Source organism: Phoca vitulina, unplaced genomic scaffold (genome assembly GCF_004348235.1).
Source record: "Phoca vitulina isolate PV1807 unplaced genomic scaffold, GSC_HSeal_1.0 scaffold35, whole genome shotgun sequence".
NCBI lineage: Eukaryota > Metazoa > Chordata > Mammalia > Carnivora > Phocidae > Phoca > Phoca vitulina.
The window spans coordinates 16,815,803-16,827,499 of NW_022589738.1; the positions used below are offsets into that span (position 1 = coordinate 16,815,803).

General features: G+C 42.1%; 1 protein-coding gene across 1 annotated transcript; it reads left to right on the top strand.

The window, feature by feature from the left end:
* The first annotated feature begins 4,717 nt into the window (after positions 1-4,717).
* LOC116646175 (non-histone chromosomal protein HMG-17-like) lies at positions 4,718-4,984 on the top strand. Its single transcript, XM_032426800.1, has one exon. The coding sequence runs from the start codon at positions 4,718-4,720 to the stop codon at positions 4,982-4,984; it is 267 nt and encodes an 88-aa protein (XP_032282691.1).
* The last annotated feature ends 6,713 nt before the right edge of the window (positions 4,985-11,697 follow it).

The following is an 11,697-nucleotide window of genomic DNA, read 5'->3' on the forward strand; positions in this document are numbered from 1 at the left end:
TCAACCCCTGTGGGGGAGTGAGGGAAATAGGATTAAGCAAAGGAGGGTGTTGGGCTACTATACAGTCACAAAAAAGGCCTTAGCCAATTTCATGAATTGTTCTGAAGCTGGAATGACTTTTCAGAGTTGCCTTGAGACAAGGGGGATAGATCTTTATAGACCCCCTTTGAACCAGTCATTGGATGTAGGCTGTCCCTGGGAAGGGAATGTGAATCTTGTGGGAGGTGGTCCTCTCCATCCAAGAGCAATCCTCAGAGAGGGACTCGTATGAAAGCCAGCATCCACCAACACTCCCAGCAGCTGGGGGAGTGAGTAACTTGGTCCTGAAAGGAAAATTCTGGGTGAAGTTCACTAGAGGAAGTGTGCTCTAAGCAGCAAGCAGGCTGATCTGGCAAGACATGAGAATGCAGGACTAAGGAAAGGATGAAGTTGGAAAGCTGAGAGCGGGTAGACAGTGAAAGCCAGACTTTGCATTTTGTAAAGAAGGAAAATGGGTCACTGCATTTTGCATGAGGCAAGGTCATGGATAGAAGTTGCATCTGTCATAATGCATGGGACATCTGAGGGTGGGCAGAACTAAGAGGAGAACCAATGGGTTTTTCCACAGTCAAGGTAGAAGATGAAGAGGGGAAAAGTGAACAGATGGCAATAGTAATAGGAAGGAAGGGATGGAGGGGGCAGAAGATTTGAAGACACACAGACATTGCATGTGAAGCATTTTCTACAGAAGGCCTCTGAGACTGAAAAAGAGAGAATACTTTACTACGGTACAACTGTTCCATGGAGTACTATCCTGATTTTCAATGTAAAATCCACGCAGACAGGGATTTTTGTTGCTTTCCCTGCATCTAGAACAATGCCTGGCAAATAGCAAGTATTTGTATCGGTCAGCTTTGCTATGATCATGCTGAGTCACAAAAATCCCAATATCCCAATGACTTAGAGCAACAAATGTTTATTTATTGCTCACTGTTCTATAGTCACCTGTAACAACTCCATTCCAGGCTGTGGGTCGGGTTCAGGTCTGCTCATGTGTCTTCCTGTACCAGGGACCAGGCTGAAGAACATGGGGGACATACTGTTCTTTCAGCAGGAGCCCAAAAAGGCTAACAGAACTTGCAATGCCTCTAAAAGCTTCTGGTAGGATCTGGTGCACTGTCACTTCCACCAACCATATTCCATTGGCCTATGCAAGTCATATGAGCAAGCTCCACATCAATGGGATAGGGAAATATACTCCTCCCCCGAGAAGCTGGGGAAAGGAGAGGGAATATTTGCTGAACAAAAATGAAATCCACAGTAGGGGCGCCTGGGTGGCTCAGTCCGTTAAGCATCTGCCTTCAGCTCAGGTCATGATCTCAGGGTACTGGGATCGAGCCCCGCATCGGGCTCCCTGCTCAGCGGGGAGCCTGCTTCTTCCTCTCCCTCTGTGCTCTCTCTCTCTCTTGCTCTCTCTCTCAAATAAATAAATAAAATCTTTTAAAAACATAAAAAATAAAATCCACAGTAGTGCTCAATAGATATTTGTTGAACGATTGTATGAATAAATCTACATGTACTGGTACGAAGAGATCCATAACATCCCCATTAAGTGAAAAAGGCAAGTTGCAAAGCAATATATACACTATGATCCAATTTATAAACACACACACCAAAAATAAAACCATATATTGATCTATGCACATATTTTTTCATAAATGCATACAGAAGTGGCTGGAAGTAGAGACAATAAACAGTTAACTTCTGGAAAGGGGGGTAAGATTGGGTATGAATAAAAGGGAACATTTGCTTTTATATCATTTGAAATTTTTTTCATGACAAGGAAGTTGTTTTTTTTAAAAAAAATACATTGTAAAAAAGGAAGAAGAAAAATAAGTCAATGTCCATTGTGAAGCTCCTAACACAGTCTGGATTGGAAAAATGTCAAATGAGCAATTTGGAGGAAGGAAGTTAATGTCACAGTAAGAGTGACAAATTAATGATAAAATGTGCCCTAACTCTTATAATTGTTCAGTTACTGCTCTGACATTTAAAAAACATTACAACCTTTATGGTAAGTACCTTTATCTGGCTTATGAAGTGATTAGGAAATTAGTTGACAGTATCTTTCACTTAGATTGTGTAAAAAAAGAACATTTACTTAACCCATGCCATGTACATAGCAGATATTCAGCATTTGTTGTACTTAACAAACAAAAATCCTAGGAAGTCTATTAATAGTTTAATATTTGCAATTCACATAGGAATATCAAGTCTTCTTAATGAAGAGAAATCTTCTCTAAATGTCATTCTTTATCTGAAGATGCTGCAGGAAGCCATATTGTAAAATAAACTGGACATTCAATTTTTCCACCCCTTGCTCTAGAACTTCACTGTTCTAGACAAAAGTCACGGATATAAACTTTCTGAAAGACTGAATCACTTTGTCAAGTAACATTTTAGAACATCTGACCAGGGCTGTCATAGCTTCTCATAGCTAACATCTAAGCAACCACACAAAGGATCGTGAAGTCTGGTGGCTGAGGTCTTGGGAAAAAGCAGGCAAGTCCATCAGCCCCCAAACCCTCACTGACTGCCAACGCAATGCATCCAGGCTCTTAGATGAGTGAAATACATTTCAAAGAACACGAACTCCACTCCACCCTCACGAGAAAACAACAAAGAGGTAATTTAAAGATTTGGTATTTTTAGCTCATCTTTAAGGTGGTTCTTTACTTGCCACTAATCATTTCTGTTTGGGATGTGATGATTTTCAAATTGGCAGGTTCAGAAATTCAAATGTGTTAAATTATCCGAGGTTGAGCTCGCTAATTGGACTGACTCATGATAATCGAATTCACAGGAGGTTTGCTTACAAACGAGACCCATGAGTTTATTTATTTGCACTACCTACCGAACACTTCCCACAGTATGGGTTCACCTGCTGTATGTACTCCCTTCCCAGAGAAAAAAGGCTAAATTACGTCCAAATGATTAGTTGACAAACACGAAATTCAAGAAGAGGGAACTGTGTGATTTAAAAAAGGTTATTGATTTGTGGTACGAGGATAACTTCAGGGCTAGTGAAAATATCTGCCTGGCTGATTTTACACCTGGGTTGGTCCATCAGAGCAAGCCTCTTCCTTGATGGTGCCAGGGGACCCTGAAAAACTATTCTCATCAACTCCTCGTTAAGGGTTTAGTTCCCGCGTAAGCCTGTGGCTATTAGGGGTGTCCTCAGTTGCCAACTGGTCTTTATTTCCAATTATATTAGTGAAGATGGACTTTTTCCATTGAAAGTATTACAAAGTTAAAACTCACGCTAGATTAAGCAAAAAATGTTCAGTGATTTACTCATCCCTGAACCAAATATTGTGGCCAAAGGGATAAAATGTGCTGATTGTCCTGGCCCAGGTTTCTCAAGCACACCGAGGATGAATCCTACCTCCAACAAATCACAGGGATGGAGGGAGGACAGAGTTTCTGCAATGGAAAAGGAGAAAGATTGGATGCTGGGCAGGAAAAGCATCATTATCATCAATCATCATCATCATCATCCACTACACCAACTTTGCGGTTGAGACCCTTGGCCACACTCCCCTCCCCAGCTCAGAGTCACTTCCAGTGGTTAGGGGAGCACTGACACCAATCACTAATACAGTGAGGGATCGTTGATTCCCTCTGGGAGAAAAAGGAGAAGCACAAAGCAGAAAGCATTGGAGCCGGCTAAAGACTTCACTTCATTTCAACAATTTTAAGATTTATCTTTCTATTTGCCTATTAGCCTATTTGATGCTTCACCTCATTCCTATTATCCCAGAAGCTCAGTCTCCAAAAGATAACATAACAACTTAATGTAACAAATAACAGTTATAAAAGTCCTGTGTGCATTGATTTAAGGATTACAATTTCAACTTTAAAATGATGGGTTTGACATGATTTATACCTCATGAACATAGTAGGAATTAGGAAGAGCAGACAGAATTACAAGAATCAAGGAGTCTGGGCCATGACATGGGGGACCGACTCACAGCAAATATAATGAGCTATTAGTTCCCTCACTATTTGGGGCTAGAATTTAAGGCTAATAGAGAAGGAGCTCCGTAACTATGGTTACAAACTTGGTTCCAATCTTGGCTTTCTTACTCACTACTAATACAGCCTATGACCAAGTTACTGAAGTGTAATAACATTTCTTGAGCTCTGACTCTGTATCAAGCACTTACACACACAATCTTTAATCTTTATAAGAACCTGGAAGGGAATGACTCAATCTCTCAATTATCAAATGCTGTCAATGAGAAGACAGCATCAGTTTAATAGCAACTTCATAGGGACGCCTGGGAGGCTCAGTCAGTTAAGCGTCTGCCTTCATCTCAGGTTATGATCCCGGGGTCCTGGGATCCAGTCCCGCATTGGGATCTTTGCTCAGCGGGGAGTCTGCTTCTCGCTCTACCTGCCACTCTCCCCGCTTGTGCTTTCTCTTTCTCTCTGACAAGTAAATAAATAAAATCCTTAAAAAAATAAGAAAAATAAAGCACTCCTTAGAACACAAGAAAATGGAGTAGTATCCCATTTTACATATGAGAGCACTGAGGCTTAGGGTGCCTTATCTGGCCCAGGTCACACAGCTTACAAGCAGTGTGAAGAAAAAGCGAGAATGACCCCTGGACCAGCCAAAGCCCATGCATCACTGCATCCCAGCGTCCCTCGCCTACGTCCCGCCGCCGTGGCCACCATGCCCAAGAGAAAGGTTGAAGGGGATGCTAAAGGAGAAAAAGCCAAGGTGAAGGCTGAGCCACAGAGAAGATCTGCAAGGGTATCTGCTAATCCTGCTCCTCCAAAGCCAGAGCCCAAGCCTAAAAAGCCAAGAAGGGAAAGAAGGTACCCAAAGGGCAAAAGGGGGAAAGCTGGTGCTGGCAAGGGTGGGAGTAACACCGAAGAACGTCAAGATGCCCCAACAGACCAGGCACAGGAAGCTGAAGGTGCTGGACATGCCAAGTGAAGCATGTGCATTTTTGATAACTGTGTGCTTCTGGTGACCGCACAGTTTGAAACACTATTTTTTTTTAAAGATTTTATTTCTTTATTTGACAGAGAGAGACACAGCGAGAGAGAGAACACAAGCAGGGGGAGTGGGAGAGGGAGAAGTAGGCTTCCCGCTGATCAGGGAGCCCGATGTGGGGCTCGATCCCGGGACCCTGAGACCATGACCTGAGCTGAAGGCAGACGCTTAACGACTGAGCTACCCAGGCGCCCCTGAAACACTATTTTTTTTATCAAGTTTTATAAAAATGCAGAATTTTGTCTTACTTTTTTTTTTTTAAGCTGTGTTAACACACACAGTGCTTCACTGCTGTTTTGGGGGAGGGGCATATTGCCACTAAAGAGTATCTCCGAAGCTAGATTGATAAAAGGGGAAAAACACTGGGACACATGGGTGGCTCAGTCGGTGAAGCGTCTGCCTTCAGCTCAGGCCATGATCCCAGGGTCCTGGGATCAAGCCCCGCATCGGGCTCCCTGCTCAGCAAAGAGTCTGCTTCCTCTCCCTCTGCCCCTGCCCCTACCCCTGCTCTGCTCTCTTGATCACTCTCTTTCAGATAAATAAATAAAATCTTAAAAAAAACAAACAAACAAACAAGGGGAAAGACACCTTTCCTTTCTAGTTTTGAGAAACTTCCTCTTGGTTTCCAAGAGGAGGAATTCCTTGATGTTGACACACTGAGCCACCTTGGCAAAAATGCCTTGGTGGTGTGGAAAGACTAAAACTCATTGTTTATGTCCTCTTCTCCCTCTCCCCCTTCAGCATAGACTTGACTGCCTTAAACCCAGAGACCTGTTGGAACCTGACCCCAAGACGTGGTTCCCAGTACGTCCGGCAATCTGGACCTTACAGTGTCACCATGGAGATGGCATCCCTCAGAAGAGTTCCTTCTGTAGCTTGTGGATCTTCGGGTTGGTAATTCTGCCATTTTCATTTCATTTCCAGAAAGTCAGGGTCAGCTTGTGAAAAGTTGTTAAACAACATGCTAAATGTCAACTGTCAACCCTCACTCTAAACTTTCCCTGTTCAGAGGGTCAAATGAAGACTTCACTGGGTTTTATAGTGGCTTTCTGGTTTTGGTAGCCCATTGAAGAAGGGAGTTTGAAAGTTGTTGTATAGTTACAGTTAACGATTGTCTACCCATGTCCTGCCTGAAATACTGTGATTGTTTATATAAAGTATCTTTATTTTTTTAAAGATTTATTTATTTATTTTAGAGAGAGAAAAAAAAAAAGCACGAGCAGGACTGACAGAGGGAGAGAGAGAATCTCAAGCAGACTCAGCACTGAGCAGGGAGCCCGATGCGGGGCTTGATCTCATGACCCTGAGATCACGACCTGAGCCAAAACCAAGAGTCAGACGCTCAACTGACTGCAGCACCAATGTGCCCTGAAAAGTATCTTTAGTAAGGCTGGATACAGTTTAAAACAAACAAAATAAAACAATGTCATACAGCTTATTTCTGAATATGGAGCCAGAAATCTACTTGACTCCCACTTACCAAACTACCTTCAATGTTATCATAGCTCCTTGGTTTCCTCGTGTATAAAACAAGGATGGTAATAGGTACTTCCCAAGATCATTACAAGAATCAAACAATATCTGTGAAATCATAAATGCCTAGAGGTAACTGGTGCTTGTTATTCTTTTTAACAACCAAACAACTATAGAAATGTACCAAGTGAGTAGAAAAGAAGAAAATTAAGGGGGCTGGGGATTGACAAGATAGGAACCAGGCAGACTTTAAATTAAGGTGACTTCTGCCTTGGGCAGGACTTCTTTTAAATCACCTTCTGGGGAAGAGGTCGGTCCCAGGACATGGAAAATCCATATTATAAATTTGGGCTCCAAGTGGTTAAGCTTCAGGTGCCAGGTACCCCATTAAAGTTGCTCAGTTAGCCAAAGACTTCCTTTGCCAAGACTCACCCAGATTAAACAATGAAATTTTTCCAACTTGGCTTGATAAAAATCAATCTCTTTTTTTTTATTATGTTAATATCTTTTATTAAAATGTTTAAACACAGCTGCTGATGTACTCTATGTTGGCTAATTGAATCTAAATTTTAAAAATGTCTAAACACAACTAAATGTAGAGTCAAAAAATAAAGAACAGACGAAGTGTGAGCCAAAGGAGGTCTACATTCTGGATCGATTAGGTGTTTTTTGCCCTCTATCCCTTAATTGTTTCCATTCCTAATCCCTTTCTTCTTTTATCCCCATGTTCCACTTTAAGAGGAATTGCTCACCTGCTTAATTCCATGCCAAAAGTCTTTCCTTAATACAAGATAAGGCCACTCAACTGACTTAATCTTATTATTCGCTGTGATTCCTTTCCTTCCCAACCTTCCCCTAACTTGCCTTTATCATAGCTTTTAATGCTGTTTTCTTCTGGTCTGTTTAAAGTGACTGCGCTCCTTTAGAAAGGACAAGCAATAAACTTTTTTCATTAGAAAAGCCATGCACTGAAGATTGCCAACCCCAGGCTTCCCTTGTCTTTTCAAAACTCTGCCCATTCTCTGACCTGAGGAAATTCATTGGGCTTTCTTTATGGTGAGCATCTCTGTTAGTTTTGGAGGATGCCCATAACAAATTACCGCAAACTAGGTGGCTTATGACAATAGAAATGTATTCTCTCTCGGGGCACCTGGGGGGCTCAGTCAGTTAAGCGTCCGACTCTTCATTTTCGCTCAGGTCATGATCTCTGGGTCCTGGGATCGAGCCCCAAGCTTTGTGCTGGGTGTGGAGCCTGCTTAAGATTCTCTCTCTCAAAACAAACAAACAAACAAACAAACAAACAAACAAACAAAAAAGATTCTCTCTCTCTCCCTCTGCTCCGTGACCCCCCACCCCAAAAAAAGAAAAAAGAAATGTGTTCTTTCACAGTTCTGGAGGCCAGGAGTCTGAAATGAAGGTGTCAGGAGAAGACTCCTTCCTTGCCTCTTCCAGCCTCTGGTTGGCCGCCAGCATTCCTTGGCATTCCTTGGCTGTGGACACATCACTCCAATCTGTTTCTATTTTCACATGGCCTTCCTCCACATTTGTCCTCTGTGTTTTTCCTCTTCTAATAAGGGCACTTCTTTTTGGATTTAGGGCCTACCCAGTTAATCCAGGATGCTCTCATCTCAAGATCCTTAACTTAATCATATCTGCAAAGACCCTCTTTCCAAAGAAGGTAACGTTCACAAGTACTGGGCCCGGGGGGTGGGGGGCTAAAACTCACATGTCTCTTTTGGAGGGCTCCCATTCAACCCCCAATGATAACTAATAACCTATTAAATCCTATAACTGTTTTTCCCTTTTAAAAATTTTCCTATATTTTTGTTATGAGTATATATTTCCTATGTCATGGAATAAAAGAAGGCATTTTAAGTGTATAATACTTTAATGTCCCCTAGTTTCCAGTATGTGAACATCACTCAGGAGTTTACAAAGTTCCGTTCCATTTATATCTCCTTAGATGTAAGGAGCAATGCTGGGTGACAGGTCTAACAAATATTATCACTCTAGAGATCCAGAAGCTGAGTCTCAAAGACTTGCCCAAAATCTCCTGCCACTACAAGTCAGGGTTTCTTGAATCTCCCTCTTTTCATCATACATCAGATGAGAAAAGTTGAGTGTTTTTCATTTTTTTAAAGATTTTATTTCTTTGAGAGAGAGACAGTGAGCGAGAGAGAGAGAGAATGAGAGGGGAAGGGGCAGAGGGAGAAGCAGACTCCCCACTGAGCATGGAGAACGACATGGAACTCAATCCTGGGACTCTGGAATCATGACCTGAGCTGAAGGCAGACGCTTAACCGACTGAGCCACCCGGGCACCCCCGAGGTTTTTTCATTTTAAATATATACAGAACAGGGCGCCTAGGTGGCTCAGTCAGTGGGGCGGCTGCCTTCAGCTCGGGTCATGATCCTGGAGTCCCAGGATTGGGTCCTGCATGGGGCTCCCTGCTCGGCAGGGAGTCTGCTTCTCTCTCTGACCCTCCCCCCATGTCGTGCTCTCTCTGTCTCTCTCTCTCTCTCATTCTCTGTCTCTCAAATGAATAAATAAAATCTTTAAAATAAATAAATAAATAAATAAATACAGAACATGTTCATCTTGAGCATTAATCTTGACAAAAGTGAGAAACCCCACTAGCATTTAATCTTTAGGACTCAATTAGCTCACTCAATGCAAAGACATCTAACACATATTTGGAAACCATTTATTTATTGTCATCTGGTCAAAACATAACCTCTGCCCTCTGGCAGCTCATTTTTCTTTTTAAATTTTATTTTATTATGTTATGTTAGTCACCATACATTACATCATTAGTTTTTGATGTAGTGATCCATGATTCATTGTTTGCATATAACACCCAGTGCTCCATTCAGTACGTGCCCTCTTTAATACCCATCACCAGGCTAACCCATCCCCCCACCCCCCTCCCCTCTAGAACCCTCAGTTTGTTTCTCAGAGTCCATAGTCTTGCATGTTTCGTCTCCCCCTCCGATTCTCCCCCTTCATTTTTCCCTTCCTACTATCTTCTTCTTTTTTTTTTTTATAACATATAATGTATTATTTGTTTCAGAGGTATGGGTTTGTGATTCATCAGTCTTACACAATTCACAGCACTCACCATAGCACATTCCCTCCCCAGTGTCTATCACTCAGCCACCCCATCCCTCCCACCCCCACCACTCCAGCAACCCTCAGTTTGTTTCCTGAGATTAAGAATTCCTCATATCAGTGAGATCATATGATACTTGTCTTTCTCTGATTGACTTATTTCACTTAGCATAATACCCTCTAGTTCCATCCATGTCATTGCAAATGGCAAGATTTTGGGGGTTTTTTGATGGTTGCATAATATTCCATTGTATATATATACCACATCTTCTTTATCCATTCATCTGTTGATGGATATCTTGGCTCTTTCCATAGTTTAGCTATTGTGGACATTGCTGTTATAAACATTGGGGTGCACGTGCCCCTTCGGATCACTACATTTGTATCTTTGGGGTAAATACCCAGTAGTGCAATTGCTGGGTTATACAGTAGCTCTCTTTTCAACTTTTTGAGGAACCTCTATACTGTTTTCCAGAGTGGCTGCACCAGCTTGCATTCCCACCAACAGTGTAGGAGGGTCCCCCTTTCTCCACATCCCCACCAACATCTGTCGTTTTCTGACTTGTTAATTTTAGCCATTCTGACTGGTGTGAGGTGGTATCTCATTGAGGTTTTGATTTGGATTTCCCTGATGCCGAGCGATATTGAGCTCTTTTTCATGTGTCTGTTGGCCATTTGGATGTCTTCTTTGCAGAAATGTCTGTTCATGTCTTCTGCCCATTTCTTGATTGGATTCTTTGTTCTTTGGGTGTTGAGTTTGATAAGTAGTTTATAGATTTTGGATACTAGCCCTTTATCTGATATATCATTTGCAAATATCTTCTCCCATTCTGTCGGTTGTCTTTTGGTTTTGTTGACTGTTTCCTTTGCTGTGCAAAAGCTTTTTATCTTGATGAAGTCCCAGTAGTTCATTTTTGCCCTTGCTTCCCTTGCCTTTGGCAATGTGTCTAGGAAGAAGTTGCTACGGCTGAGGTCGAAGAGGTTGCCGGCAGCTCATTCTTATACGGCTATCTGTCCAGTATGGAAATGGTGATTGTCTGTGAGTGGTTTTCGTGAGTATCTTCTCTCCTTCTGAACCTGAGGATGTCTTAGATGGCTATAACAGAATAAAGTAGAACAATGGCGATAAACAGACAAGCTCAGTCCAGTAGGATGGCTTCCTGAAGAGTGGCCAAAGAGCGTCATTTACAAAATGCACAAAACAAGGGTGCTTCTCCCTTCTAGAAGGACTCTGAGTGCAGAAAAGCTGGCATGGAGGCAGAAAATAACAACTATTATTTTCCCATGAACTTGAGAGAAAACAATATACAATCGTCATGAGTAGTGTAACCTTTGGACCTCTCTGGAATGCAATATCCTTTCCAAGTGGGCAAACCCTTGATGGTGTTGATTCGGTTTTGTGTTTGCTTCTAATAATAAAAGGGAAGTGGGAGATTTCTGGTGGCAGGCAGCCTAACCATTCATCTACAGATTTGGTATGTGTGTACGTATTTATTTTGAATTATGTGAGTTATTCTTCTTTAATCATTTCTATTGACTTTAAAGAAGGAAACAGTACCTATGCGAAAAGTTAAATTTATCATGCACCATGTTCAGAGATTGCTTCAGACATTTCCCATTTCAAAGAAAACAGTGATTTGTCTAATCTCAATCAAATCCAGTGTGCATGGAACAGATCACAGAGCTAGAGATGAAATAAATAGCCCTTGCTGGGTCCTTTGAGAGGCACATAAATTATGAGGAGGAAAGTTCTTCAGTAAATATGACGTAATGCATATCTTTGTGTGCTGTCTGTTCTATGGATGCTTTCTCCCTCCCTCTCTTTCTCTCTCTCTTCTTGTCAGCAGGCCAAGAGGCTCCACAGACTCACCGCCAGCCTACATTTCAGCCGTCTGCGTGTGCACAATGCCATACTCTAAGATCCTTTAAGAAGACAAGATGAACTTCTAAACACAGTTTTTATCAGAGCCTGCAACCTAAAGGAATATTCTGTGATGATCAGAAGCATACTGAGCAGAAGTGCAGTTGCCGTGGTTCCCTGACTTGTGAAAGGTGTTGAACACACTGATCAT

Excerpts from the sequence above, each read along its gene's own strand:
- LOC116646175 (XM_032426800.1), top strand. The coding sequence starts at position 4,718 with ATGCCCAAGAGAAAGGTTGAAGGGGATGCTAAAGGAGAAAAAGCCAAG.